General features: G+C 46.3%; 1 protein-coding gene across 23 annotated transcripts in view; it reads right to left on the reverse strand.

The window, feature by feature from the left end:
* Window positions 1-27,311, reverse strand: part of PUM1 (pumilio RNA binding family member 1) — a 1,043,345-nt gene that overhangs the window by 175,937 nt on the left and 840,097 nt on the right. For all 23 annotated transcript variants that reach the window (XM_086956835.1, XM_086956828.1, XM_086956827.1 and 20 more), the window contains one exon: window positions 19,865-19,994. In XM_086956835.1, coding sequence (XP_086812961.1) covers window positions 19,865-19,994 — 130 coding nt within the window. The remainder of the gene's footprint in view (window positions 1-19,864; window positions 19,995-27,311) is intronic.

The raw sequence follows: 27,311 nt of genomic DNA on the forward strand, positions 1-27,311 counted from the left end.
GACAAGACGGAGGTCCTCATCCTGGGCTCTTCCCCCTCCGCCTGGGACGACTCCTGGTGGCCCCCCGCCCTGGGCACCGCACCCAAACCGACAGACCATGCACGCAACCTGGGCTTCATCCTGGACTCCTCCCTCTCCATGACCATTCAAGTCAACAACGTCTCCTCGGCGTGCTTCAACATCCTACGCATGCTACGGAAGATTTTCCGGTGGATCCCCACCGAGACCAGGAAGACCGTCACCCAGGCCCTCTTCACCAGCCGACTGGACTACGGCAACGCCCTCTACGCCGGTACCACCGCCAAGCTCCAGAAGAGACTCCAGGGGATCCAGAACGCCTCAGCCAGACTCATCCTCGACATCCCACGAACCAGCCACATCACCGGACATCTGAGAGACCTTCACTGGCTCCCCGTCAACAAAAGAATCACCTTCCGCCTCCTCACCCACGCACACAAAGCCCTACACGACCAAGGCCCGAGCTACCTCAACAGCCGGATCAACTTCTACGCACCCAAACGCCACCTCCGATCAGCCAACCACGCCCTCGCCGCCGTCCCCCGCATCCGAAGAGCGACTACAGGAGGAAGGTCCTTCTCCTACCTGGCCGCCAAGACCTGGAACTCCCTCCCGACCGACCTGCGCCTGACCCAAGACCACCTCTCCTTCAGGAAGAAGCTGAAGACCTGGCTGTTCGAGCGCTCTAGGCCTTACTTGAAGAACTTTATTAGCTAACTGATAGGCCAAGGAAATACAGGCCAAGGAAATACAGGAAAGTATCCATCTTGAGATGGACCGTTTAGAGGCTGCTAAGCACATATTAATGGGACCATAATTGACAAATAACCTGTCTGTCTTTATAATACCTTTAGTTTTAGCTAGATAGAACTTTAACACCCTCTTAAGGTCTAAAGAATGTAAGGCCCTTTCAGGGGGCGTAGAGGGATTGGGAAAGAAAGTGGGTAACGTGATTCCCGGATTGATGTGGAACTCTGACACCACCTTTGGCAGAAAACTAGGGTGAGTTCTAAGAACCACCCTATGTGCATGAAATACTGTGTAGGGTTCCTTACAGCACAGAGCTTGCAATTCGCTCACTCTACGAACAGAGGTAATTGCGACCAAGAAGGCCACTTTCCAAGATAAGTGCTGCAAAGAAGACTTATGTATTAGTTCAAAAGGTGTTCCCATCAGTTTGGTCAAGACCACATTGAGCTCCCACGGAGGAGAAGGCGCTCAAACTGGTGGATCCACCTTTGTTAATCCTTCTAAAAAATCCTTCACCACTGGCATCTTAAAGAAAGAACCCTGTGTAGGCGATTTTCTGTACGCTGCGATGGCTGCTAAGTGTACCTTGATGGAGGAAAATTGCAGCCCCGACTTAGCCAGATAGAACAAATATGGCAATATGACCTGTTCCTGTTCTGAGACTGGGTCATGTCCATTATTCAAACACCAGATGTAGAAACGCTTCCATTTGAAAGCGTAGGAGGCTTTAGTGGAAGGCCTTTTAGCTTCCTTGAGGTTGTTCATACAGTCATCAGGTAAGTCAAAGTGCCCATACTGCAAGACTTTAGGAGCCATGCTGTCAGCCGCAGCGAAGGAAGGCAGGGATGGAATACTCTCCCTTGGCTCTTGGACAGCAGGTCCTGACGACGGCAAGGCCACCTCTGGGGTGGAATTTCGGAGAGCTGTAGAAGGTCCGGGTACCACCACTGGCGCAGCCACTCCGGAGCTGTTAGTATCATTCTGGAGTTGGTCTTGTAGAATTTGGTGATCACCACTGGAATGAGAGGCAGTGGGGGAAAGGCATAGAGCAAGCTCTGGGACCAGCTTATCAGCAGCGCATTCCAGCTTGAACCTAGTTGGGGGAATCTGGATGCGTAGACCGGGCATTTGGCGTTTGTTGCGTCTGCGAACAAGTCTATGTCAGGAAAACCCCAGCGTTGAAAAATGCCATGAGCAATGTCGTTGTTGAGCACCAAGTCGTGCGCCTCTACAAAGTCTCTGCTGAGGAAGTCCGCCTGAACCATTTAGGGCACCGGGGACGTGAACTGCCTTGATGGTCAGATGTCTCGCCAGTAACCACTTCCAAATTGTTTGCGCCTCCTGAGACAGAATTCTGGATATGGTGCCTCCCTGCTTGTTCAGGTAAAACATTGTCGTGGTGTTGTATGTCTGAACCAAGAGGGAATTGGATTTCAGAGACGGAAAGAAGGATTTGAGAGCTAGCAGGACCGCTCTCAGTTCCACGAAGTTGATATGGTAACCCATTTCTGTTTCCGACCACCGACTTTGCACTTGGAGGTGATCCATATGGGTACCCCAGCCCTGCAGTGAGGCGTCTGTCTTGATAGTTTGTGTTGGAGTCTCTTGGTGAAAAGGAACCCCTTGCAGAAGATTCGATCTCTTTGTCCACCACCTGATAGAGTCCTTGGCAGACTGGGGAAGTGCAATCCGATCCTCCCACTTCCCTGAAGCCTGCGCCCACTGGTCCTCCAGAGCCTGCTGAAGAGGACGCATGTGCAATCTCGCATTGGGGACAATGAAGATGCACGAGGTCATGGACCCCAGGATAGAGGACACTTGTCTGACCGTAGGGTGGAGAGTCTGAAGAAGCTCCTGAGACTTCTTTCTGATAGATATGAACCTCTCCTCCGAAGGACACACGCTTCCTTCCACGGTGTCTAGTGACGATCCCAAATAGTGAATGTTCTGAGTGGGGTTGAGAATCGATTTCTTGAAATTGACTCGTAGACCCAGGTTGTTCAGAATGTGAAGACTGTAAGACAGATGCGACTGAAGCAGAGATGGAGTGGAGCTCTTCAGAAGCCAGTCGTCGATGTATGGGTAAATGAAAATTCCTTGTTTGCGCAGAATAGCCGCCACCACTGCCATGCACTTTGAAAACGTTCTTGGTGCTGACTGGAGTCAAAATGGCAGAACTCGAAACTGATAATGATGCCGAGCCACTTGAAAAACGGAGAAACTTTCAATGTTTCCTGGACACTGGAATGTGGAAATAAGCGTCCTTGAAATTTATGGAGCACATCCAGTCTCCTTGATGTAAATGGGGGAAGATCAGGTATAGAGCCAGCATCCGGAACTTTTCCTTTCTTATGTATCTGTTTAAGATGCGAAGATCCAGAATAGGCCTGCACTCCACAGACGGACCCTTTTTCTCGACCAGGAAATAACTAGAGTATATGCCCTGGCGTCTGATGAATTGGACACGTTCTATGGCTTCTTTTACCAGAAGACTGCGTACCTCTTTTTGAAGTATGGGATGACACGAACCGAGTTCCCTCGGAGGAATGGAAGGAGGAGGAGCCTTGAAACGTAGCAGATATCCATTTTCTACAATATTTAGCACCCACTTGTCGTTTGCTATATATCGCCACTCCTCCAGAAAACCAACGATACTTCCTCCTAACGGAGTGGACAACACGTTTAGAGGAAGTAACTGCTCATTGTTTCGCTGGCTGTTTTGAGGTAGAGGCCTGTTGTCTATTGTTGCCTCTTCCCCTCCCTGGACGTCTCTGTTGGAAATTAGACCTTTGCTGCTGCTGTTGACCTTGCGACTACCACTGGTTCGATTGACCTTTTTGTTGGAATTGGCGTTTCTCATTGGAACAAAAACATTTGCGAAAGTCTTTCTTCTTCTCCAGACCTACCGCCTTAAATGTGTCCAATTCAGTTTTGTCATCTCCTCTTCTGCATGAGGACCGAAGAGAGAAGAACCATTAAACGGCAAGTTAGTGATCTTTCGCTGTACTTCCGGTTTAAGGCCTGTTAATCGTAGCCCTGCAGCCAGTCTTGAACAGATACCATGAGCGTATCCGTGAGCAGCCAAATTACTTGATTAGCGACAAGACCTCCTTCCTTTAAGATCTCTCGAAAATCTTGCTGATCTTCTTTAGGAAGCTTGTCTACAAAACAACCCAGGGAATTATCTTCCCAATAAAGCAGAGGCACTAGAAACCTTCATAAAAGAGGCCGATGTGTTGCAAATTTTTCTGCCCATGGAATCCATCACTTTGATGTCTTTATCTGGAGGAGTGGAGGATGAAGACATTGATGACTGAGTTTTCCTAGCATCTGCCACAATGATAGAATCTGGGGGCCGATCTGAGCAAAGAAATAATGGTTCCTGATCAGGGGCCTTATATTTCTTAGCTATTCGTGAAGGCACAGACCCCGCTCTTGCAGGAGTTAGAAAAGTCTGAGTGGCAAGATCAATAATGTCAGGAACAAGTGGAAGCAATAGTCTTGCTGAGGAACGGTGATGTAGGGTCTCAAATATTACCGTGGTGGATACAGTAGGGGCCGACATCGTTCTATTTAATTTTTTCGCTCAACATAACACCTAATTGAAGGTAGTGAGATCGTCCACAGGTGAAACTCGTGATGGAGGTGTAGAAGTACAAGTATGAGAGTAATCTCTCCGAGAGGACTTGGTAGACTAGGTAGACCAAGTGCGAGGCCTTCGAGGACTCCTCCTTGAAGAATAATGAAAAAATCTAGATCTGTCCCTTGAATGTCTCCGACGGGATCGCAGAGAACGTGATCTTGGTGGAGTTCTTCTTCTTGAAGTTTCCACAGTCGGTGTCCTTGATCTTCGTGGAGATCTCCGAGGCGTTCGAATTTGAGATTTTGACCGGCAGGAAGGAGAGTAGGTACAGGAATAGTCCGACCCAATTCTGCTGATAGACCTAGCTTTCTTCTGCCTAGATTATTCATCAATTTCCGGAGAGACCTCCGGTGAAATATGTACAATATTAAGTTCAGGTGACGAAGATCTTGAGGGAGAACGAGACCCCAGCATGTTCTTTGTCCCTCGACGTCGATGGCCTCTACGTCGACAACTGTCCCTCCCTCGACGTCGAACCATGATGATGCCCTGTAGGAGTCCAGGGCTGTGCAGATTTCGACATCTTCACAGGAGACCTCAACGTCGACCTGGCATGACGTCGCGGTGATCTTGACCTCGAATGACGTCGAGGTGACTTAGACGTCAAACGACGCCGACGTCGTGGTGACTTCGACGAACGATGTCGACGTCGTGGTGATCTAGACGTCGAATGGTGTCTTACCTTCGAAGTCGACCAGTATTCAAGTCTCTTCGACGCCAGCAAGCTTCTCGACGTCGACCTACAGTGAGGTGACGGAGAGTGTCTCAACGTCGATGGGGCTCTAGACGACGATACATGTTTCGACGTCGATAGACCCACATCTTGGCCATACCTCAGTTCAGAAGCAGGACCCTTTGACGTCGAGGCCTTTCTCGACGACGGAGGCTTACGCCGTCTCGACGTCGGAGACTGTTCAGGCCTTTTCTTCGACGGTGGCTGCGACACTGACGGCGAACAAGCTGGAATCTTCCTTTTTCTCGATGTTGTAGAGGCAGACTGCAGAAGGTGTCGATGCTTCTTATGAGAGGAGGGCTCTTGATCCCAAAGACCACTTTCTGGACGTGTTTTTCCTCTCCATCACCGCCTGAAGCAGAATCCTCTCTCTATCACGGTGTGTTGTTGAAGAAAACTACTGGCAGTGATAACTAGAGTCTACCTTATAAGAAGAAGGAAGACAGGCGATACACACAGAGTGTGGATCTGACCATGCCATCTTTTTTCCACAAGATGGACACTTTCTGAAGAGAGCTGGCATTTTGACAGAAAAAGATGACAAGTTTCTGTCAGAAAAAGAAGGAAAATCTTCTTCCAGCACAGGAGAAATGTTAAACATCAAGAAAAATAACAATTTCTGACTAAAAAGTCAAACTGTTGAGCTCAAGCTCCAGGATCCTCACAGAAGAAGCCTGAAAAAAGAACTGACCTGTCACCTGTGGTGCATGCTTGGAGCATAGGGCACTCTGAGGTTCCTAAAGGCAAAGTACCTAGTTTCTTGGAAGTCTTAAAGGCGAGGTGCCAGTTTTCTTTTCTGTTCCAAGACAGTAATTCCTATGCAGCCTATGTGCCAAACTGCCTTCAAATACGTGTGTTTTTTCCTTGTTCTGGAAAATAAAGAAATTCTTGTATGAAGCTATTTGGGTGTATGGTCCCTATTACAAGTTTTCTTAAGTAATGTATTACTATGCAAGTATGGCCGAGTTATTTTCTGGATGTTTGTCCCTTTTTTAGTATGGATTTTATAGGGCTGCATAGTTATATATATATATATATTGTTATAAGCTACGGGGTCCCGCACATGGGTGGGGATAATTCACTGCTTATGACTATAGAGGAGTATCCCCTGGAAGGAAACAAAAAGATGTATCATGATATAACTTGTGAAAGCAGCATGGGTAGTGTACTACCATAGGGACAGCAGTACAAGTTGGAATCCTTCTTGTAGGGAGCTGGCTCTGTATATACTATACCAAAATTAGGTATAGTGTGCACAGAGTCCAGTGGAACAACAAAGATAAGACAGGTAAAATTAGATAGCACCTTACTCTCTATTTATGGTAGTGCAGGCAAGCAGTAAGGCTATATCAGAGGGTAGCACTAAGCTTACGTTGTACATTCAGGCAGCAAATTATGTCACACAATCAAAAAGACTGAACTCTGACCAATATAAAAAAAGAAATTCTGTTATTTTATTTCTTGAACAGAGCCAAGTCTGGTGCAGGTAAGTGAAAATAATTGCAAAATCTTATGGAGCGATTAATAGTTGAATGCAGGTTCAAATGCAGTTGGCTGAATTACAGGTACGTCAACAGTTCAAAATTACTTTGTAGTTACTTTACAAATTACTGTGCACATTACTTTTTAGATTACGTTTTAAGTTATTTTTGCTAATCGGTGTGATATTCCTAGATAGCACACAGACGTTTCCTTGAAAAAAGGAAAAAAAAAAATCACTTTTAGTACACTTGCAGATTTTCAATGCTTCATACAAACGAACTCCACACAGACACATTTTCAAGGAAAAGCAGTAAATGCAATCCTATGGAATGAAATGAAGTTAATAGTTTGCAGGTAAGTACTTATTTGTGGGAGTTGGTATTCTGGGGTTACAACTAGGGTTCCCCCGGGGTTGTGGATGCACTGTCAGAACACCCTCAGCAGCACTAGGGTGGCCGGGTGCAGTGTGCTGAGGACCAATGTTATCCAATGGGGGATAAGGGGCCTTCGGTTCGTGGCTGCTTACGAGCAGGCCACAAGGTTGTGGGAGCAACGCTCCTGGTGTTAGGCTCAAGGCAAAGGGGAATCCGAGTTAGCACCCAAGGGACAAACACAGCAGCGGCTGGGTGCAGGAAGCTGTTATGGAGTCAGGTGGCCTGATGATTTCAATGGGGATTCTACAGTGGCAACGAACACTGCAGGCTCGGAGACTAAGATCTTCTGGAGGTTACCACCGGTTGGAGAGGTAAGTTGGGATGCCTAGGGATGCTGGGACACCGTCGGTTGGGCCACCCAAGGCCATGGGACATTGGTTGCAGGGGTGTTTTTAAGCGTCAGGTTTTCTTACTAGCTCCGGTCGCGGTGGGGGGGATCCTCCAGAAAGGGGCTGCAGGCGTTGATTGGAGATTGAAGGCAGGTCAGAGTCCACCAGATCTCAAGACAGGATTGCCGGGAAGAACTCCTTGTGGTGTTGGGCCACTCGAACTCGGGCTGTGGGCGTCGGGTGCAGACTAATGGATTTGGCCGGAGTCAGAGTCTGTGGGTGAGTAAATCAGGTGCTCAAGGGAGACAAAGTCTTGGTTGTGGAAGGTCCTTCGGATTCTAGACGGCTTCTGGCTAAAGGACACATTCGTATTTTACTGCAGCAGGTTCGAGGTGGGGACAGGCTGATAGGGCTGCGGCCAAGTCAGTAGGCGCCCTCTTCTTAGTTCAGCACAGCTTCTTCGGTCCTTCTCTTCTTCAGGCCGGTTCTTGTCTGAGGAGGCAGGGTTCGGGGTTGCCCCATAGCACTAGATTTAAGGGCATTACAGGTAGGTAAAGGTCGGGACCAATGGGTACATTCCGTGTGGTGGGAACACCCCCTATTATGCCACCCTCCAGTGGGAGGGGGGAGGTATAGGCATCTCTGGTTGGCTGGGTCCCCAATCTGCATGATGGCAGGGACTGAGTTGTGCTTCACCTCGCCTCCCCCACCTGAGGGGTAGGGTTGGCAAAGGTGGGCTCACCTCCCTTCCTCGCTCGGTTGTCGCACAGATTCTCCCGCCAAAAGTGTGGGTCAGAACCAGTGTGGGCCAGTTGATGGAAGCAGCAAATTGCTGGGGTAGCTCACAAAGGCGGCAAGCCTTTGAAGCTTCCCCTTCGTGGACACACCCTGCCCATCGTGGGGGAAGAGGCTTGGCACCTTGCCCTAGGTTGTGCATTGTTTCAAACCCCAGAGAGCAACAGGCTCTCGACCCAAGGGTCCAGAAATATGTTTGGTGGTGGAAGCTGGCGAGCAGACACTCAACCAAGACATTAGAGTGAGTTCGTTTTTCTGTAATACTGGTGCAGAGTTGCTGCGGTGCTCTCTGCAGTGCCCAGGCTTCAGCGTGAAGCGAGGCGGTGCTGAGTGTGGTGCCCACAGGTCGCAGTGCGAGCAGCTGCACAGTGGCGGAGCAAGCAGGCGTCGGTGAGACCAGGCAGTGCCGTCTGGGGGGCCTTCAGGACACGGAGTCAGCAGCGGCTTGTAGACGTAGTCGAGATGCTTTTCTTCTGTCGCAGCACAAAACACACAGTCCCCAGTGCCGAGGGTAGAAGAGCTTCAAGTATCTGCTGTTCCTGACACTTCTTGAACAGGGGGCAAGGTCTACCACAAACTCTTGGAGACACTCACAAAAGTAGATTGCAGAAAGTTCAGTCCAGTCCTTTCACTGCCCAAGACAGAAGCAGCCACTGTAGGCCAACACAGCAAAGCACACAGCAAAGTGGTAGTCCCTCCTCACAGCTTCTCCAACTCTTCTTGGCAGTCTTCTTGATCCAAAAGAGTTCTACAGTCCAGGGGTCTGAGCCCCAATATTTATATCCCAAAATCCTTTGATCTTTTAGGCAGTGTGTCTGTGCCCAGCCAGAACCAGTTCTGGCTTCTCTGGTGTGAATTTCTGGCAGGAGGTGAAGTCGGCATGGTCAGAGGCAGACTAGGCTCTTTAAGGTGCAAGAATTCTCCAACCCCTTCTGCCATTGCAGCCCAGGTCTATTCAGCCCTTTCCGGGCCCTCCTTAGACTATCTGGAGCCTCTCCAGCCTTCTGTCATCCAAAACCCAGACAGGCAATCCACATCCATCAGAGGCACACGGGATGACTGATGTGAGAAAGTGCCATCTTTCTTGCATGGTATGACCCCACTTTTTGCTGAACTGCTGATGTACTTTGAGTGTGCCCTGTGCTCCTGCCAATCAGGTGCCCAGGGCCTATCTTCCTTCCCTAAAACTGTGTTGAGGATAAAACCCAACTAGCATCTCTGGCCACGTGTCTTGCCCCTGGTAAATGGTACCTTAGGTACCCAGGGCATTGTGACCAGAGAAGACTCCTAAGGGCTGCAGCACTTATTGTGCCACCCTTAGGGGCCCTGCACCCTGACTCACACCGCCTTTGCAGGCTGAGTGTCCTGGTGCAGAACTAAAGAAAGAGTCGGCATGGCACACATCCCTGTGTGCCATACCCACAAACCCACTGCCCTGGTATACACCAGTCACCCCTCTAGCTGGGTGCCCTATGCTAAGTGATGTGGGCACAGATGCATGAGCCCTGTGCCCCTACAGTTCATAGGGCCAATCCTGGGCACTGTAAGTGCAGTGATTCCATTAAGAATATATGGTGCTGGGAGGTTGTCATTACGAATGCCACAGCACCATAATGGCTACACTGAAGACTGACAAGTTTGAAATCAAACTTCTCAGCACATTAAACCCACACAGATGCCAGTGTGGGATTTAATGTAAAATGCACTACAGAGGGCATCTTAGAGAAGCCCCCTGAAACCTAACCTACAATCCATGTCTTGTCTGAGGGGCTGCCTAGGCTGCCTCTCAGCAGACATGTTGCTGGACCCCTGGGTGGAGAGCACCCCGCTCTCTTGGGCCTGCAACAATGCACATCCTGGGCGAGGTGCTAGGTCTCCTCCCCAAGGATGGGCACGGGGAAGCTTCAAAGGCATACCGCCTTTGTGAGCTTCTCCAGGCCACTTGCTGTCCTCAGCAACTGGCCTCCACCGGTGCTGACCCCCACTCTGGCGGGAAGACTGGTGGGACACCCTACGTGAGGAAAGGGGGTGTGCCAGCCTGTGCCAACACCACCCCTCAGGTGGGGAAGGCGAGGTGAAGCACAACTCCGGGCTCCGGCCATCTTAAGGATGGGGAGCCCTGCCCAATCAGAGATAGGCTCCTGCCCCCCTCTCACAGGAGAGGAGCAGAATAGGGGGTGTTGTCACCCCAGGACAGGGACCTATTGGTCGCTGGCCTTCCCGTACCTGTAACACCCCTAAATTTATTATTTAGGGGCACCCTGAATCTTCCTTCCTCAGATCCCGATTTTGAAACAAGAAAGAAGAAGAAGAAGGAGACCTGCCGTGCAGCTGCTTTCAAGAGGACGACACCAACTGACTTGACCCCAGCCCTACCGGCCTGTTGATCCTTGAACCTGCTAAATCCCGGCGTATCCTGCGGACAGCAACCTTGAGAACCCCGGAGGACCTGCCTGCCTTGACCCTCTTAGAGACTAGGGCGCCCATGAGCAGTGGTTCTGCTCAAACAGCAATACACCTGGCGGCAGCCAGGAAGCGCGAATCCAGCACACTCTGCCTGCCGAGCCCAACCTGTGCCTGAGTGGACAAAGACCCTGAGGACGTCCCCCCGGCGTTTCTGACCTGGAATCCAGTGCCCAAGGACCCTCCTTGACGACCAAGATGATGCCTGCAGCCTCAGAACCAGGGACCCCTCCAACCTCGACCAGCAGAGGGTAAGATTTCCTGATGTCAAAAGACACCCCTGCACCCGGCGCTCCCCGGCCTCCTGTGCCCAACTCCGGGGTGCCTACCTATCCACCAAGATCCCAACTTACCTATCGAAGTGTTGGTCGCTCCTGAAGAATCTCCGTCCCCGAGCCTGCAGCCTTTGTCCCCTTTTCAAGATCTCAATTGAACAACATTGAGAGCCAGACGGCTCAAAAGCACCCTGCACCCGGCCGCCTGAGTGCCCCTGGCAGTGCAAGCTTTGTCCTATCCTACTTCCCCATGTACCTTGAGCAAGTAACCAGGAGCACAGCTCCCACAGCCGCGTGGCCTGCTAGCCGGCAGCCACCAGCCGAAGGCCCCTTGCCTATCATTGGAAAACATTGGGCCTAACTACCTCTGCACCCGGCTGCTCCTGTGTCGCTGAGGGTGTACCAAATGTACCTACCTGATCCTGGGAGACCCAGAGTCTATGCCCAGAACCTTAACTCTGGCAGTCGAGTACTTACCTAAAAGCCGATAATTCACTTTTCTTCCATAGGCTAACATTGACTAGTTTCACTTGGAAATTCTTTTAAGTCTGGAGTTTAGAAACTTTAAAATATTCATCTAAAATCAGCTGAACGAATTCTGATTTACTCACCTGCTATCAGGAGAGACCTCAGTACTCCATCTATCAGCCCAGTACCGACCCTGAAAAGTAATTTTAACCGTACTTACCAGTTACTTGAATTTCCTCCCATAGGATACCATTGCCTGCTTTTTGCTAAAAAAGTTTCAAAGTGTAGATTTTTTAAACTTACAAATATTGTCTAAAAATCGTCCCAACGATAAAAACGTAATTACTTGCCTGTTTTATATAGATGTCCCAGTGCTGAACCCAGGAGCCCAGCACTGGATTACAAAAGTAACGTTAACATACTTTACCTGCAAATTGGATTTCCTTCCATAGGATAACATCGGTAATTTCACCTGAAGAAGTTTCGAAGTGTCAACTTTTAAAATACACTAATACTCCTTAAAAATCACTACTGTAACCAAAACACTTTTACTCACTTGTTTACAGGAAATGTCCCGGGACTGAATCCTGGATCCAGTCCTGTGGTTAGCAAAGTAATCTGAAAAGTAATCAATTGCATTTAACTGGAAATTCCCATTGAACTCAATGTTATATTGTGTTATATTGTGTTTGAAATTGACTATTGCATTCAAAAGTCTATTGCCTATTTAAAAAGTATTTAACCAAAGTAACTCATTCTGAGAAAGTATATTTTGATACCTTGTTAGATCTAAAATAAAACAATTATATCTTCTGATACAAAACAATTGGCCTAGAGTTCAGTTCTTGAGTGTGTGAGACCATTTGCTGACTGAGTTTGTACAACAAATGCTTTACACTGTCCTCTGATACGGCCTTACTGCTCGACCAAGCTACCACACTAGAGAGTAAGGTTATATCTAACTTTAGCCTCTGCCAAACCTCTGGGGACTGTAGACTGTGCACACTGTACCTTACTTGGATCCAGTATGTACAGAGCCACTTTCTTACAACTGAGCAAGAAATTACCTACTTTCTAAACGTGGTATTTTCAAACGCAGAATGTAAATATCACCTTCACTAAAAGATGCATCTTTAAAATCTGAGTTTAGGCATACTAAACTTTATTTTCCAACCTAGTTCCCAGGGCCAGTTATGTTTATAAGAGGTTATAAACAAAATTCCCATTCTTTCCTATGGGTAAATAGTGAAAAACTATCAGGACATGCCACACACACACCAGGGCATGTCCTACCTTTCACATACACTGCACCCTGTACACAGGGTTACTTTGGGCCTACCTTAGGGGTGCCTGACATGTAAGAAAATGGAAGGTTAGGGACTGGCCTGTGTGTGCACTGGCCAAGTTGATATGACAGTTACAAACACTGCGCAGACTCTGCAATGCCAGGTCTGAGGTACCTTTTCCGGGCTACTCACGTGGGTGGCACAATCCTTGCTGCAGGCCCACCCGTAACAGTTGATGCCCTGGCACACTCCAGGCACTTTACTAGGGGCTGACAAGAAAACCAAACAGCCAATCATGGAAACACCAATCCAGAACATATTTTACCACAGGAGCACTTGCACCTTTCCACTGATCAGCAGTGCAAAAAGTGCGCAGAAACACTACGGAAGCAAAAACAGTCAAAACTGGGAGAGCAGAAAGCAAAAACTCAGGGGAAAAACGCCAAAAAATGCCAAGTCTAACAATAACGCTTTTGATAGACTATGAAGCACGTTTGGGATGTGCTTCCTTTAGGGAAGGAGTGGTAGGTTTGGAATCAACCTTTTCTGAGGTAATCCACTCCTTTTTTGAGGAAAGAAGGCCCTCATGCATCTTTACATGCCTAAAAATGGTATGTTTAGACTTTATAGCCAACGAAGGTCGCTCTGAGGAGACTGTTTCCATCGATCGGTCTCTTTTGAGGGAAGTTGAAATCTGTGAAGAACACTATTCATTATCCTCCTCAGATAAAGGAAAATCCTTAGTTATTAGCTTTTTTGCAGTCTCTTTCCCTATGCTCCAGATAGAGGGAATATATGCATTCCTTATGTAGGTCATCCGAATGGAGCCTTTTTTTCCACCCCAAGTGTCACAGGAGTTTGCTATCACACGACACGCTTTAGAGAATCTGAGAGACTCACCCTCTCTTGGGAGTATTCTAGAGCGTACTGTTGCCCGATTGGCTAAAGCTTGTAGTTTGGTGCTTTTTTTTTAAAGGACATAGAAAGGCTATAAAACCTGTGGTTCATTGCCATTCTATCTATTGTAGTGATACACATTGCTTTATTATAGTACTGTGGAAATCCCACTTCGATGACTAGGAATGATTCAAGCATGTCTATTTATGAATAATCCAATACTGGGGAACTTTCCCTACAGGAGAAAGACTAGGGATCTTTTATGCCTTTCAGGATTCATCAAACTCATTTTGTCAAAAGAATGCTTTCACTTTGGCTTTGAGCCTCTGGCATCTCTCTCAATGTTTAATTTTATTCAAAGTTGAGTGTTGATCTCTTCTTCAGCAAAGGTTCCGTCTGTCAGATTTCCTTCACCCTCATGTACTATGTATTGCCTTTCCTAGTTGAGGCTGGATCTGAGAGTTTGTCTTCTGCAGTATCTTCGGTTTTGGATTGAAGAGGCTGTTTGTGCTAGCGCTTTTCTTTCATTGCTGAAACCTTTGGCGACTGGGTGGTTTTGGAATGTTTCAACTCCACTTTAGAAGATTCTCCACAGGCCAGTTTGGTTCCCTTTCTGTTCTACTTGTCACTGGAGACTTCCAGCTCTACCGGGGAGTGTGCTTCCCAGTCTGTGCCATTGCATGGTGAGTCTACCTTTGTTTAGGTCTTGCACAGCGAAACGCGCATGCGCTGCTCTAGGAAGAGGGCCTCTTGGAATCACTTCAGACTTCCAAGAGACTTCCATGGCCTACGGGTCTCGGGAGCGAGCAGAGTTGCACGCAGGGAGGCGTCTACATTCCTGTGCCCGCACCCACCATTTGTCTTGAGTGCATCGCGGCAGCGCTTTATTTGACTTACATAAACAAATGCTCCATCTTTGCACCCTCTCCCAAACAGTGAGTGCAGCTGCTTGTTTTAATTAGCAGTTTGTTTAAGGCTTATGCCCCGTATATGTAACAGATGCTTTAAACTGCTTCCGCCTGATACCCTGCCAGTGGCCCCACCTGACCCCTTATGTCAATGACTAACCCAGATTAAACACATGAAACGTAGGCAATACAGCCGGTACCAATGGATTCCAGGGTAAAGGCTGGCTGTTGGACGTACATTCCTGTGTCGGTCACTGGAACAGGTGACGAAGGAGCCAGTTGATTGGGTCCTAGAGCTCACTCCGGCCTCACGGGGTCACCCTTACTCCTCCCAAACTGCCTTCAGAGCCACCCATACCTTAATCTATCCGCCTCCTCTCGGACATCTAGAATAGTGAGTGGCAACATCTGAGCCATCCTATCACCGCCCAACTCAAATTTAAAATGGAGTTCTTGACGGAGTAATGACAAAATCCATAAGCAATGTTCTGCACAGTCTGAAACGAGGACACGCGACCCGAATGAAGATTTGTGATTGATACTCTCAGTGCAGGAACATGTGGACTTCATTCTGTTATCTGGCAGTGAGATTGGATTCACAGCCAATCAGTAATTTATAATTCTGTGTCGTGCATAAGGATTGGTGAATGTGCAACCAAACCTTCAATCTTAGGCCACTTCATATGTTACCACTTCCTACCATGCACCTTCTGTAATATGTTTATAAGTGGGATTGGCTGTCTTGAAACCCGGAAGTTCTAATTTCTGTCCATTATTATACTGAAACATTAGATTGAGTTGACTGTACGGTCGATGTAAGTAGCGCAATTGGTGCCATTTTAAGCGCAGCATTTTAGCGATCACATCAGATGTATTCGTCTGGCAAAAAAACTGTTAAAATAAACTTTAGCGAAATGAGCAGAGTGGCAGAAAAGACATGAAGTGAGGCTCCTAAAATAAAATAACTATAATTTTCTACTTCACATTTTCTATGCAAAGACAACTGAAATTATTCAATTTTTGAGCACACCGGGTAGATACATATAAGGGGTGCGAGAAGAGGAGGAATTTAGTCTAGTAGCTAAATAAAGTACTGCAGCAGCTCTGTGTGTGTGTGTGTGTGTGTGTGTGTGTGTGTGTGTGTGTGTGTGGTATATTTACATATTTGCAGTACGCAGAAGCTTGCCCATGCATTTAGGGACTTTTTTTAATACAATCTTATTCTTTGGCGCTCAGCGAATTGCTCAGTGTTACCATGTCGTGCCCCCAAGAATAATATAAACTTTTAACAATCCTGACTCAGAAATCTGAACCTCACACAAAGATGGAAATGCAAATAATGGGAAAAAAGGCACACAGATTGTTATTCACAAATACTTAAGCTCAATTGTACCCGTTATCGACATGCGAAATGTGTGAAGTGTTGAGACCTGATGTTACTTCCTGTGAGGTCATGGTTGAGATGACACTTCCTGTGATGCCGTGATGTCACGCGCCATGATGTCACTTGCATACTGCCTAAGTTGGCTAGTCCCCCCCCACTTCTCTATTTAGGACTTGTGCCCAGATAAAAAGTAAGTAACACTTATGTAAAGCACAAATAGCTACTACCGAAATGGATATGGCCTTGAAGCGAATGTCTCATGGCCCATAGTGAAAGTCCACCTTGCTACCCTATAAATAATGGTACTTAAGGGGCATAAGTCGCTGAAAAGTTGTGAAATAAGATCAAATAGACCACCTCATCTAATGTATGACTGGATGTTTCTTTTCATTTTTTCGGGACTCTTGCTTAATTTTTGCATTTCTTCTGCTTCAATTACGTTTTTCCAGGCTTGGGGAGCACACAATTGCTTTTCTAACCAAACTCCTTATTTGCCTTTGACTGCTAAATTAATGAACCCGTAGTTTTTAGAAGTTGGCGATTTAAGGTGTTTTCCTAATTTCAAGGTTCGGACGCCTGTTTTTTTATTGGTCAATTTTTATCCATTCTTTTAATTTTAGTTCTGTCAAACTCAGAAATGTTTCAACGATACCCACGAGGTAGGAAACAATTTATACATTCTTGGTCAGAGTTTGGAGTGATATAGTGCACCATATAATTTTCGGTGACATTCAGTATTTCTTTTATCAGCAAATGTTGTCAAGTGTTGGTAACCGGCCTCGTCCATCTCTCTTGTTTGGACATAAAGTAATTGGCCATAATTCTACCAATTTTGTTTGAGCCGACAAATCAGTGGGCCATTTCTTTCCTTATAACTCAGACGCCCTTTCTTTTCAAGACAATTTTCTAATTTATAATGGGCTTTTTAAAAAAAAAAAAAATTATGGGGCGAACTACACAGACAACCTAACTTTCTGATTTGTTTCTAAACAGGTCACTTTCATGATTGGCAGCATCACTGGGATTTTTCTATTTTTTTTTAAAAAAGGGTTATCACAAGTATTTGTGTGGGAAATTGTGGAATGATCATTTTCCTAATAGAACCACTTAATGATATATTCAATTGTGGAATTATTTGAACTGGGGAAAAGAATTTCAGTATTCAGTCAGCATCTGGCTTGAGTCCGAGTTGGCACTTTTTGGGAGCTCTCCTCCCCCACTTGTAACACCCTTCTCCTGGCCCCGGTATGGCATCAAAATCAATGGTTACCATACCTTACCTGTGTTCCACTTCTGCCATGGAGAGTGGTGTGGTAATGGTGTAGAAATGGGTCAGGTTTGGAAATGCAGGAGGTGGGTTTGTGCAATTCCTTTTCCGTGAGGTTGTGTAATTACTCATGACATCTTTTTCCAAATTAGTGAGGTAAGTATTCTGTGGTTGTCAAGTTTCCATGATAAATTAAGTTGGCTCACAATCACCTCATTACCAGGGACACGTAAGTCAAAAGTGGTTACTTTACTGGTGTAATATAGATGGGTGATTTGACGAGTGTTGGTGATAAGGGGCAATTGCACAGATGTATTTACAACATAATTCTGATAGTCATTATACAAGGTGCTTTAAGTGAGGAAAGTTAATCGCCTCACTTCCCCAAAACCCAATTTGAGAAAAACAGATAATAAGCATACCTATCTATAGCACACACTAGCTCAAGTATATAAATTAAGATAATCACATAATGCACATTGTACAAAGGTGATGCCTGGTGTTCAGGTGTGATCTCTTTCTTTATTCTTTACGGTCACAAACAGATTCTCCGTAACCTAACAAAACACAGATCATATGTGTGCTCCAATGAACAGACAAGAGACGGCAAATCAACTCCCCGCTTTCTAAATTATAGTTATCGTTCCTATCCAAGGGGTATGCTCGCGCTGCCGACTAATACAAGTGTAGGGATTTCCCAGATTTAAACAGTTTGGGCACGCACCTTGGATGACTATAGGAGGCGCCCAATCTGAACAGACGATGCAGCAAGTAGCCCTTGAACACTAAGTAAAGAACACACTGGGATAGCGCATGGTTCCCTGACTCCTCACTTTTTTTCTTCCACTTGTGCATGCGTGCTGTGAATGAATGGTTTTTATGTCAATGTGTCACGTTTATTAATGTTTATACAAAGTTGGTCTTAATGTGAACGATTGTCATGCAATTCCATATAATATAACAATGGTGAAAATGATACCATTGTGGTTTTAGGTCTCGCCCAGGCAGTGCTTGCGCGGTCTTTGAGACTTGCCGTATCTAGGATATGGCTTTGATAACTACCATGTTTTTAATAGGTTTCTATTGCTGTCCTTTAAAAATGTTTATTGATAAATACACTTAGTAGTCCATTCTTTTGGAATGTTGTTTCCTCCCATGTGGACTACACCTCTTACATGTGTTCTTACTGTTCAGGTTATTTATACTTGGAGAGAACTCTTATTTTTAGTTGGCTGCCTCTTTGCTTATTAACTTTTCTGTTTACTTGTGCAATGAAACTTCGGTTGCATCATTTGCTTGCTGTCGCTTTATCTCCCAGTGCCTCCCCCTCTCCCCTCCCACAACACTGCTTGCAGGCCCTCACACCCCTCCGAGGCCACAGCTGTTTTGCTAGCTTTTTTAGTTTACTTTATGCATAATTTGCAATGGGAACCCCTCGTTTATTATCTCTTTACAGTCTACCCCTACCCCCTGCACAACATTGCTTGCCTGCCCCCGAGATCGGTGCATTGAATTCTTATGTTATTTTACAATAAACAAGTTTATTTATATAGCACACCTAGCCATGGGCTTGGGGAAATGAAACTATCGGCTCATTTCACAGTATGTTGAGCCGACAGCAGACTTGAAAATGGATCCCCAACTCACTAGGCGGCAGCTCTCACCACTGAGTCATATCCTTTGTCTAGCAATGTTGCAGGGTGCGGTAGCATATGTGGCGAAAAGAGGTCCCAAGGGACACCTAGTGACAGCCTGTTGTACTGCACCCTCACAACACTGCTTGTTTTAAAGTGGAGTCTGAATTGCCATTTTCACTCCCAGCGATGTGGCACCATTGCAGGTGTATTACATTAAAAAAACACAACAGAGTTCTTTCTTTTATTAAGGTAGGGAGGGCATAACTATTAAATAGGTAAAAAATAATTGGCATTTATAATGCCAATAGCTCCAACTCCAACAAATGCGAGACTTATTGCATTTCCAATGCTTGTTCTATCTAGCGGTCAGCATCTATGGCTATAATTTGCCTCATGCCTTTGAGTCCTTCAATTAATGATCCCTCAGCAAACAAAGGCTACAAGACCTTGTGGCTGTCCTTTTGGGAGAACTTTAGGGTGACAGGAAAAACCAGAGAAGAGTGATCCATACCCTTTTTCATTCTTTGTGACACCCGGTAAATACACTTGTGGGCCCCTCTGAAACACTTTGGCGTTTTTCTAAGTCTTCCTTCAACATCTGTCAGTGCTGGAAGATTATTCCTGTTAATCAAGCGTTTCCTCTTGATTTTCTATTTCCTGCTTTTCGACCCAGAGTTCAGGAATGTGCTTCAAGAGTCAACAGCAAAAAAATAGAATCTAAAGATGGCACCATTGAGGGGCTTCTAAGGCATACGACTGATGTCGTACAAGGGCAGACCTAGCACCAAATAGTTATAGGCAATGCCTAAAGAAAAATCAAAAAAGGAGAGACTATTCCTGGCCCAAGCACTAAATGGCAGAATAAAGCACAGCATGTGAATCCAGAAACAATTCAAACTGCAAAATATGCAGTTAGCAGTATCAATCAGAAAAAAATACTACTTAAATGAAGACAAAAAGCCATTCCACTCTATCCCCAGAACCTCTGAGCAACATATCATTTATATATATATATATATATATATATATATATATATATATATATATATATATATATATATATATATATATATATATCTCTCATTCAGTACTTACTTCAAAGAATTTCTGTATTACGTAGTTGCCAAACACATCAACCATCAGCTGATATGCCGCCTGTAGGATCTCACTGAAGACCAACTGGCGCTCTGCTGGTGTCGCTCGCTCAAGTTTTAACTGGATAAATCTGGAGCCAAAAAGAACAGCCGAGATATGATTAACAAAAAAGAAAAGTCAGTCATTTTATCAACAGATGGGCACAATCAGCATTAACACAAAAGAGCTACAGAAGTGGAATTCTTAAAATTTAGTATTAGCTTTATTTACTTTAGCCCTGCACACAGACGTTTAGCAGAAGTTTTCCATTTTATGGGTATTACCTTGGTGTTTGAGTACTATAGCATCTATAGAAAATATACACACTGAAGGAAATTTTCCTTCCATTGTGTGGAACACACAATAAGCAGCAGTAAATACTTAAGTGTAGAAGGGGTCATCCTTACGTGATGGGCATTAACTAAAAGAACAAGTTACTTACCTTCGGTAACGATATATCTGTAAGAAACATTAGTAATAGATTCCTTACCTTAGAATTACCCCCAAGAGTCAGACTGGAGCCGGAAAGTTTTAGTCAGCAGTACACCAGCGCGTCGGAAGGTGGCGTCGTGCGGCTCCGCGTCAGTCGTTGGCGTCGTGGTCGCCGAGATGACATCGCAGCAGCTACTTAGACGACGCCCTCGCCAGCTGTCAGTTCTGTACACGAATTTCCACGCAAGGAACGCAGAGCCATGCAAGATACTGACTACTGGTGCATTGAAACTAGGGCCCTGAAAGGGATGACCTAAACCCTAGAAATCAGTTCGCAGAGCGGGGAGGATGGGTGGGGCGGTAAGGAATCTATCACTTACCAATGTTTTCTACAGATAAATCGTTACAGAAGGTAAGTAACTTGTTCATCTGAAAGAAACAAGTTAGTGATAGATTCCTTACCTTAGAACAGATCCCCCAGCAATACCAACCCCGGTGGTGGGTCTGCGAACTAAGATTACACCAGAAAGTCCCTGAGAACAGAACGGCAAAAAAAGAAGTCTCTCCGCACTTGGCTGTCCAGGCAATAGTGCTTAGTAAAAGTGTGCCAAGAGGCCCACGTAGCTGCCTGACAGATGTCTTGTAATGGGACAACACATCCCAATGCTCCAATGGCAGCATTCACCCTGGTGGAATGGGCGCACAGCCCCACCGGAGGCTCCTTTTTCGCCAGAGAAGAAATGCGTTACTTACCTGTAACTGCAGTTATCCAGTATTGGTATCTTTCATAGATTCACATGCCTGAATCATTCCCCGTCGTCGGGGTGGGAGTCCCCGGTATATAAAGAAAGTAATGTCATAAAGACATATACATAACAATAGGCCAGAGGCCTCTCATTAGTAACATATTCATGTCCTTTTGTAACAAGCATTTACAATGCAATGGTTTTGCCTTTGTTAAAGTTAGAGCTATTGGCATTGCTCTTGACATTATTTTTTAATTTTTTTTTAACATAAATAAATGGCATTGTCATTTACAATGCCACTAGCTTTATCTCTCGCAAATGCCACACACAAACACACACAGAGCCCCCCCACACACACACACCCACACAGAGCCCCCACACACACAGCCACACATAGCCCCACACACACAGCCACACAAAGCTTCCTACACACACAGCCACACAAAGCTTCCCACACACACAGCCACACAGAGCCCTCCATACACACCCACACAGCACAAGCAGGCAACAGGGGCACACGGAGGCACAAGCAGGCAACAGGGGCACACGAAGGCACAAGCAGGCAACAGGGGCACACGGAGGCACAAGCAGGCAACAGGGGCACACGAGGGCACACACAGGCAACAGGGGCACATGTGGTAAAAAAGTAGGAGCCCTGCTCCTTGTAAATTAGATCCTGCTTGTGAACCAAGACGCCCCTCTGCCTGAGGAGAAGGACCAAAGGAAGCTGAAGGAGAGAGCCTGTCCCTATCCTGGGGGACTAAACCTGCAGTGGGAACCTTGCTACCAAAGGAGAGGAAGACCCCTTTTTGAAAGACTTTACTTTTATTTTACTTTCAACAAACTCTTGTGCTTACTCGCACCCGATTTTTGCACAAATGCTGAAGGCGAGATTATAACCAAGGCCACTGGAATTATGTGCATGCTTGTGGAGCCGACGTAACTAAATAATGCAGTAAGAAAAAGCAACGTATGCGCGGTAATAAATGAATGGAGAATGGGAAATAGAAAGAATAGAAAGCAGAGAAGAAAGATGCATAGAAAGGAGGGCAAGATAAAAGAAGAACATTAGGAAAAAAGATGAAAGGAAGAAAAAAATGAACAAAAGATGTCAATTCAGATACATGCAGTTTTGAACAAAAAAATTCTATCATGCTGTAAATTGCATAATTCCACACTATTTCAATAAGAGGAACAAGTGTCACTGGCTTCCAAAGGAAAGCTCGAGTTCGCGTGCTTTGCTCCGTTGTGTCACACGAAGAGTTGGGTATTTTATTTTCCTGGCTACTCCCTTGCTCAAGGCCCAGTGCCTAAAAACCTGTCACCTTGTGGTGAGCGCTACGTCAGTGGTCAATAGTAGAAAACGTCAGTGAACCCCCAGCCTCCCCCTGACCGCTCGCTGCAGCGGATTCCTCGAAGCCCCCTAGGCCGGAGGGGCCCACATAAGCAATTCTTTAAAAGCTCGGCCGACTTCCACCAGAACTAAATCATTTGCCTTGTTTGCGCCATAAATAGCAGTTTACTTCTGCAACTGAGTCCCTTTAATAAGCAGAGAGCATAATTAAATGGAAAAAACACATCAAGCAACCCATGCAATTACTGAATTACAAGGCAGGCCTCCCCCACCCACCCTCCCACCAGGAGAAAGCACAATTAATTCCTTTTTATTGCTCTCCCTGCTGTGGTTTTCAGTCCCAACCATGTACTTACCTGATTTGTCTGCAAATACTCGAGCGCGGGATGGTGCGCGCCTTTGTCGGCCTCGAATGAGCCTCGTTTGTTGCAGGAGTCACGTGGCGATGCTGTACAATGTCATCCACAGCACGTCCTGGGTTGGCGCTTTTTATTGTAAACTTTGTGTGGATTGGGCCCCTGTGGTGGCCCCGTCGTGACACAAACTCAGACTGCTCCTCTAGCCCCCCATGTGTCCACTCCAATGTCTCCTCTGAGAACAGGATGCACGTTCAGTTTGAGTAGAGGGCTCCTAAGACGGACAAAGTCACTATCCATTGGAGGCTAAAGCCTCTGGAAGACCGGCTAGTATGGGCTAGTAACAGCTGGCTCACTCCACCTGGCATAACCCCTTCACTTGCGAGAAGCCTGCCAGACACCCACCAGAAGCCACGCCACAGTCGAGGTGCCCAGCACACGGATGAAGCATACATGGCTGTATCCAACAGATAAAGGCAACAGTTTCAGCCTTAAAGATCCTGAAAAGTGTAGCCCCCTCGGGGCAGACAGGCACAAGAAACAAGCTCATCGCTCAAACAATAGAAGCACGATGAGCGTTTGTACAAGTCCACGGCAGCATGACACACAGCAACACTTTTACAGGAGGGCAGGAAGTGGCGACGAAAGAACGGGAGACGCGGTCTCTCATTTCGATGCCAAGGGACTACTGTTAAAAGGCCAAAGCAGGACTGTGCTCCCTCATGGCACTAAACACGCCAAAAGAAGAGCAGAGGATCTCATGTGCAGCATTTAGAGCCAACATTCCCAAAAACGTTTAAAAACAGGAGGAAGTCTTCTTAGATTAACTAATTTAAAGCATTCTTGCAAACATGCATATGTTTAAGTCTACGTTACTTTAACAGCATTGGAAAAAAAAAAACTTTATATAAAGGCTGGTGTAAACAAAGTCATTGGTACATTACATCCATTAAGCTGAGACTCAAACCTGATCCTGTAAATGGCATGCCAATAGTGATCTGGGATGTCTAGGGGTGAGCGAGCATGCGTGAAGAGACCGTGCATAAAGTATGGTGAAAATTAGCCAAAATTAGAACGTGAGGGGATTTTACCTGTAAGGGCGTAATTCGTAAGATCTGAAGGGAGACAAAAGTGGGGGGCGGATGCCAGTTTATCAATAGCGGTAATCATGTGATCTGAAATAGATACAGAAGCACTAAAATAAAAACAAATGAGGTCAGCCATATGCCCAGGTAGGCACTCACCTAGGAACCGGTGATAATTCCAACCCGGTCATCGGGTGAGCACGGGGCCGTAAGTGCGGTCACGCAGGGGTTGAGAATATAGAGCACAGACGGGTGCATCTGTGCCAGAGTGATCTAAAGAAGCGCAACGTCAGAGAAAAATCAGCCGCTGGCGTATCGGGGCACTACGGTCTGCTTAATGAAGCAGTAGGTGGTCTACTGATCTCTTACCTAGTGGTTTGAAGGTCGCTTCATTGCTCGTCTCCATGGTATTAGAGTGAGAGGTCGTGAGGCAGTGTTCGTAAGTTTAAATACCGGTCCATCCGGCAGTGTGTTTTGCATGAACCGGAAGTGATGGGGGGGGGGGGAACTAAAAGGCTAGAAAGCTAACTTGAAGTAGGCTGAACGGGAGGGTAAATGGCAAGTGCCGCGCACACAACAATGTTGAAGTGAAACGGGAGTGGCGTGTCCTAATAGTCACACAGGATCAAGTATGTACAAAGAGAAGTAGTATTGACGAATTAAAGTATAACAAACGATAACATGTCGGAACAAGATTGTAGATTAAAAGATGAATGTGGGCTAAACAAAATTATTCCGTGAACAAGTATTATCGCATGTAAATCGATGCAAAGACACATCATAGCCTGCGGTAAGAAATGCTGCAAATACACATATGGTTGAAATAACGTATAATTGAGTATGGTATATCACAAATTATTGCGTGAGCATATATTATCGCAAATAAATCGGAGCAAAGACACATCATAATTAGCGGTAAAAAATGCCGAAAATAATCATATGGTCAAGTTAACGTATTGATGAGTATGTTATATAACAAGGACAATAGGGCAATGCGCAGTCTAACACAGCAGCACGGGCATGTTTTGTGAGACAACATAATGGTGGGCATAGTGTACATTCGGGCAACGTGGGATATATACAGCAGTATATAGTTATGTGCAGTATATAGTTATGTGCAGTTACACGCGCATCGTGTTACCTCAGACGCCACCGCTCGGAGCAGCTGTCTCTCTGGCCGCGCTGGGTGCAGTGACTCACAAATCACGAGGGGAGAGACCCTGTCATCCTCGGGACAGCTCCTGGGAAGCGCACTATCGCAGCAGCACAAACTGAAAGAGAAACACTGCACTGACATACACAACGGGCCAGAAGCGCGCGATAGGCGCTGCATTCCCGCGGCAGCCTCCCGCGCATCGTGTTACCTCGGACGCCGCCGCTCGGAGCAGCTGTCTCTCGGGCCGCGCTGGGTGCAGTGACTCACAAATCACGAGGGGAGAGACCATGTCATCCTCGGGACTCTCCGTGGCCACGGAGGGACGTTCTCTTTCCCCGGGGCTCCTCCTGTGCTCGGGAGCCTCGGGACGGTCGATGCAGGCTGCTTCCTCCTTCCGGCTCTCTCATCCTCTTCCTGCGATGGCGCGGAAGGGGGCTCGGCCGGCTGGGCCAATCCCAGCGCGGACTTGAAGGCGGGCGCTGCTTCCTCCTCTCACTCGGGGCCGCGGCGGTAAAGACACGGAGCAATGCCGGGTGGGCACCGGCCTTAAATCTAAATATTAAGCGAGGTGGGCACTCGCTCGGGGTACCACAACAGCGGCAAGGTCCCTGGCAGGGTGGGCACCTGCCAGCGGACAAAATACTCGAAAATCAGGTGCCGGCAATGCCGGACCAGATTCAGGGGCGTTCCCGGCTTTTGGCTGACGTAGCGTTACGTAGCCAAAAGCCAAAAATTCTCGGGAACGCCCCCGAATCTGGTCCGGCATTGACGGACAGAGCCAACTCCCAATGGTTAGCCTCCATTTATGGAGCTAGCCAATGGGAGGAGGAGGCGTAGACCCGACTCCACACACAGATCATAAGATTTTTCCTAGCGCATGCGTACTTCGTACGCATGCATCGCTAGTCAAAACCTAAAAAGGACTGAACTTTGGCCAAGAGCCAATCAAGTCAAGTCAAGTCAAAATGTAGGTTTATTATGACCGTAGTCTTTAAACAAAGCAGTGAGCATAACGCAATAAGGGGTGTATACAATAAATTCATATACTTATTTTTTTAAAATTTAGTCCGTTAAAAAGCAATTCTACATTTCATTTTCAAAAATACAAAGTCCAAACAATAAAATACAAACTACCAGTAAAAATTACAAATACCTTAAAACTTATTTATAAAAGTTAAAACCTATTCACTTTCTTACCACCATAACAATTTCAGTCAGTTAAAATTCATACAGTACTACATTTTTTCCTTGGTTCTCAGTGCACTCTGGGCCACCTTTAAGAATTTCCCGAGGGCAATTACAATATCAATGAAGGGTATTTCTGTTAGAAGGCTGGCTGCCTGCAACCTTGTTTTTATTCCATATTTTAGGAAAACCGGGCGCAGCCATAGTTTTCTCTGCTCTAGGAGTGACAGACAGTCCAACAGGATATGCGGCAAGTCTCCCTTGGTTCCCAACTTACACCTGCAACGGCCTTCTTGATCTAGCATTTTAGTTTTGAGCTCTTTGTTTACTATCCACGGGTTAATCCCAATTCGATACCTCAGGATCTCTTGCCTGAACCCGCGGTTAGGTAATCTATCAAGGAGGGGAACCAATTTTCGTTGGACCAAGCATTTAGCATATGCGCCACTGATTTTTTCTTTGTTAGATAGCCTATATCAATCAATTTAGAAACTTCTTTCCCCCTTTGCTTCAGCTCCCCTTTGGTACTAAGGACTTGAAGCGTTTCCTGGACCCAGTCAATCTCTAATGAGTTACAGATTCCTTTCAGTTTGTCCCTACTGACCTTTGCCCATTTTAGCTCGCTTCTCAGTATTTAATTGCGACACCAGTGTGCTACTTTTTGGCTTTCGGGGTCTTCCAATCTCTTCCAGAATCTAATCACAGCCATCTGGGTTTGTATTTTCCAGGATTTTGTGCTTATTTCTATATTGATGGCTTGTATCATCGAAGATTGAGGAAGGGATAAGAGCCTTTTTAAGCAATTCCCCTCTATCACGTCCCAGGATCCCTTACCGCTCAAATAAAGGATCTCAACGCCATATAAAACTTGAGAAGGTATCATTGATTCGAAAGCTCTCAGCATAGGTCGGTGTGACATCTCTCCATAGTCCCCATTTTACCTTTTTAGACCACATATGGAAGAGAGTGCCTTTGCTTTTTGGGTTTCCAGGTGGGAGTTCCAATTTAAAGCCCTATCGAACCATAAACCCAGGTATCGATATTCAACAACTGTCTCCAGTTTGAGCTCACCTATATACCAAGTAAATTTGCTT

Source organism: Lissotriton vulgaris, chromosome 2_1, assembly GCF_964263255.1.
Source record: "Lissotriton vulgaris chromosome 2_1, aLisVul1.2, whole genome shotgun sequence".
NCBI classification, from domain to species: Eukaryota; Metazoa; Chordata; class Amphibia; order Caudata; family Salamandridae; genus Lissotriton; species Lissotriton vulgaris.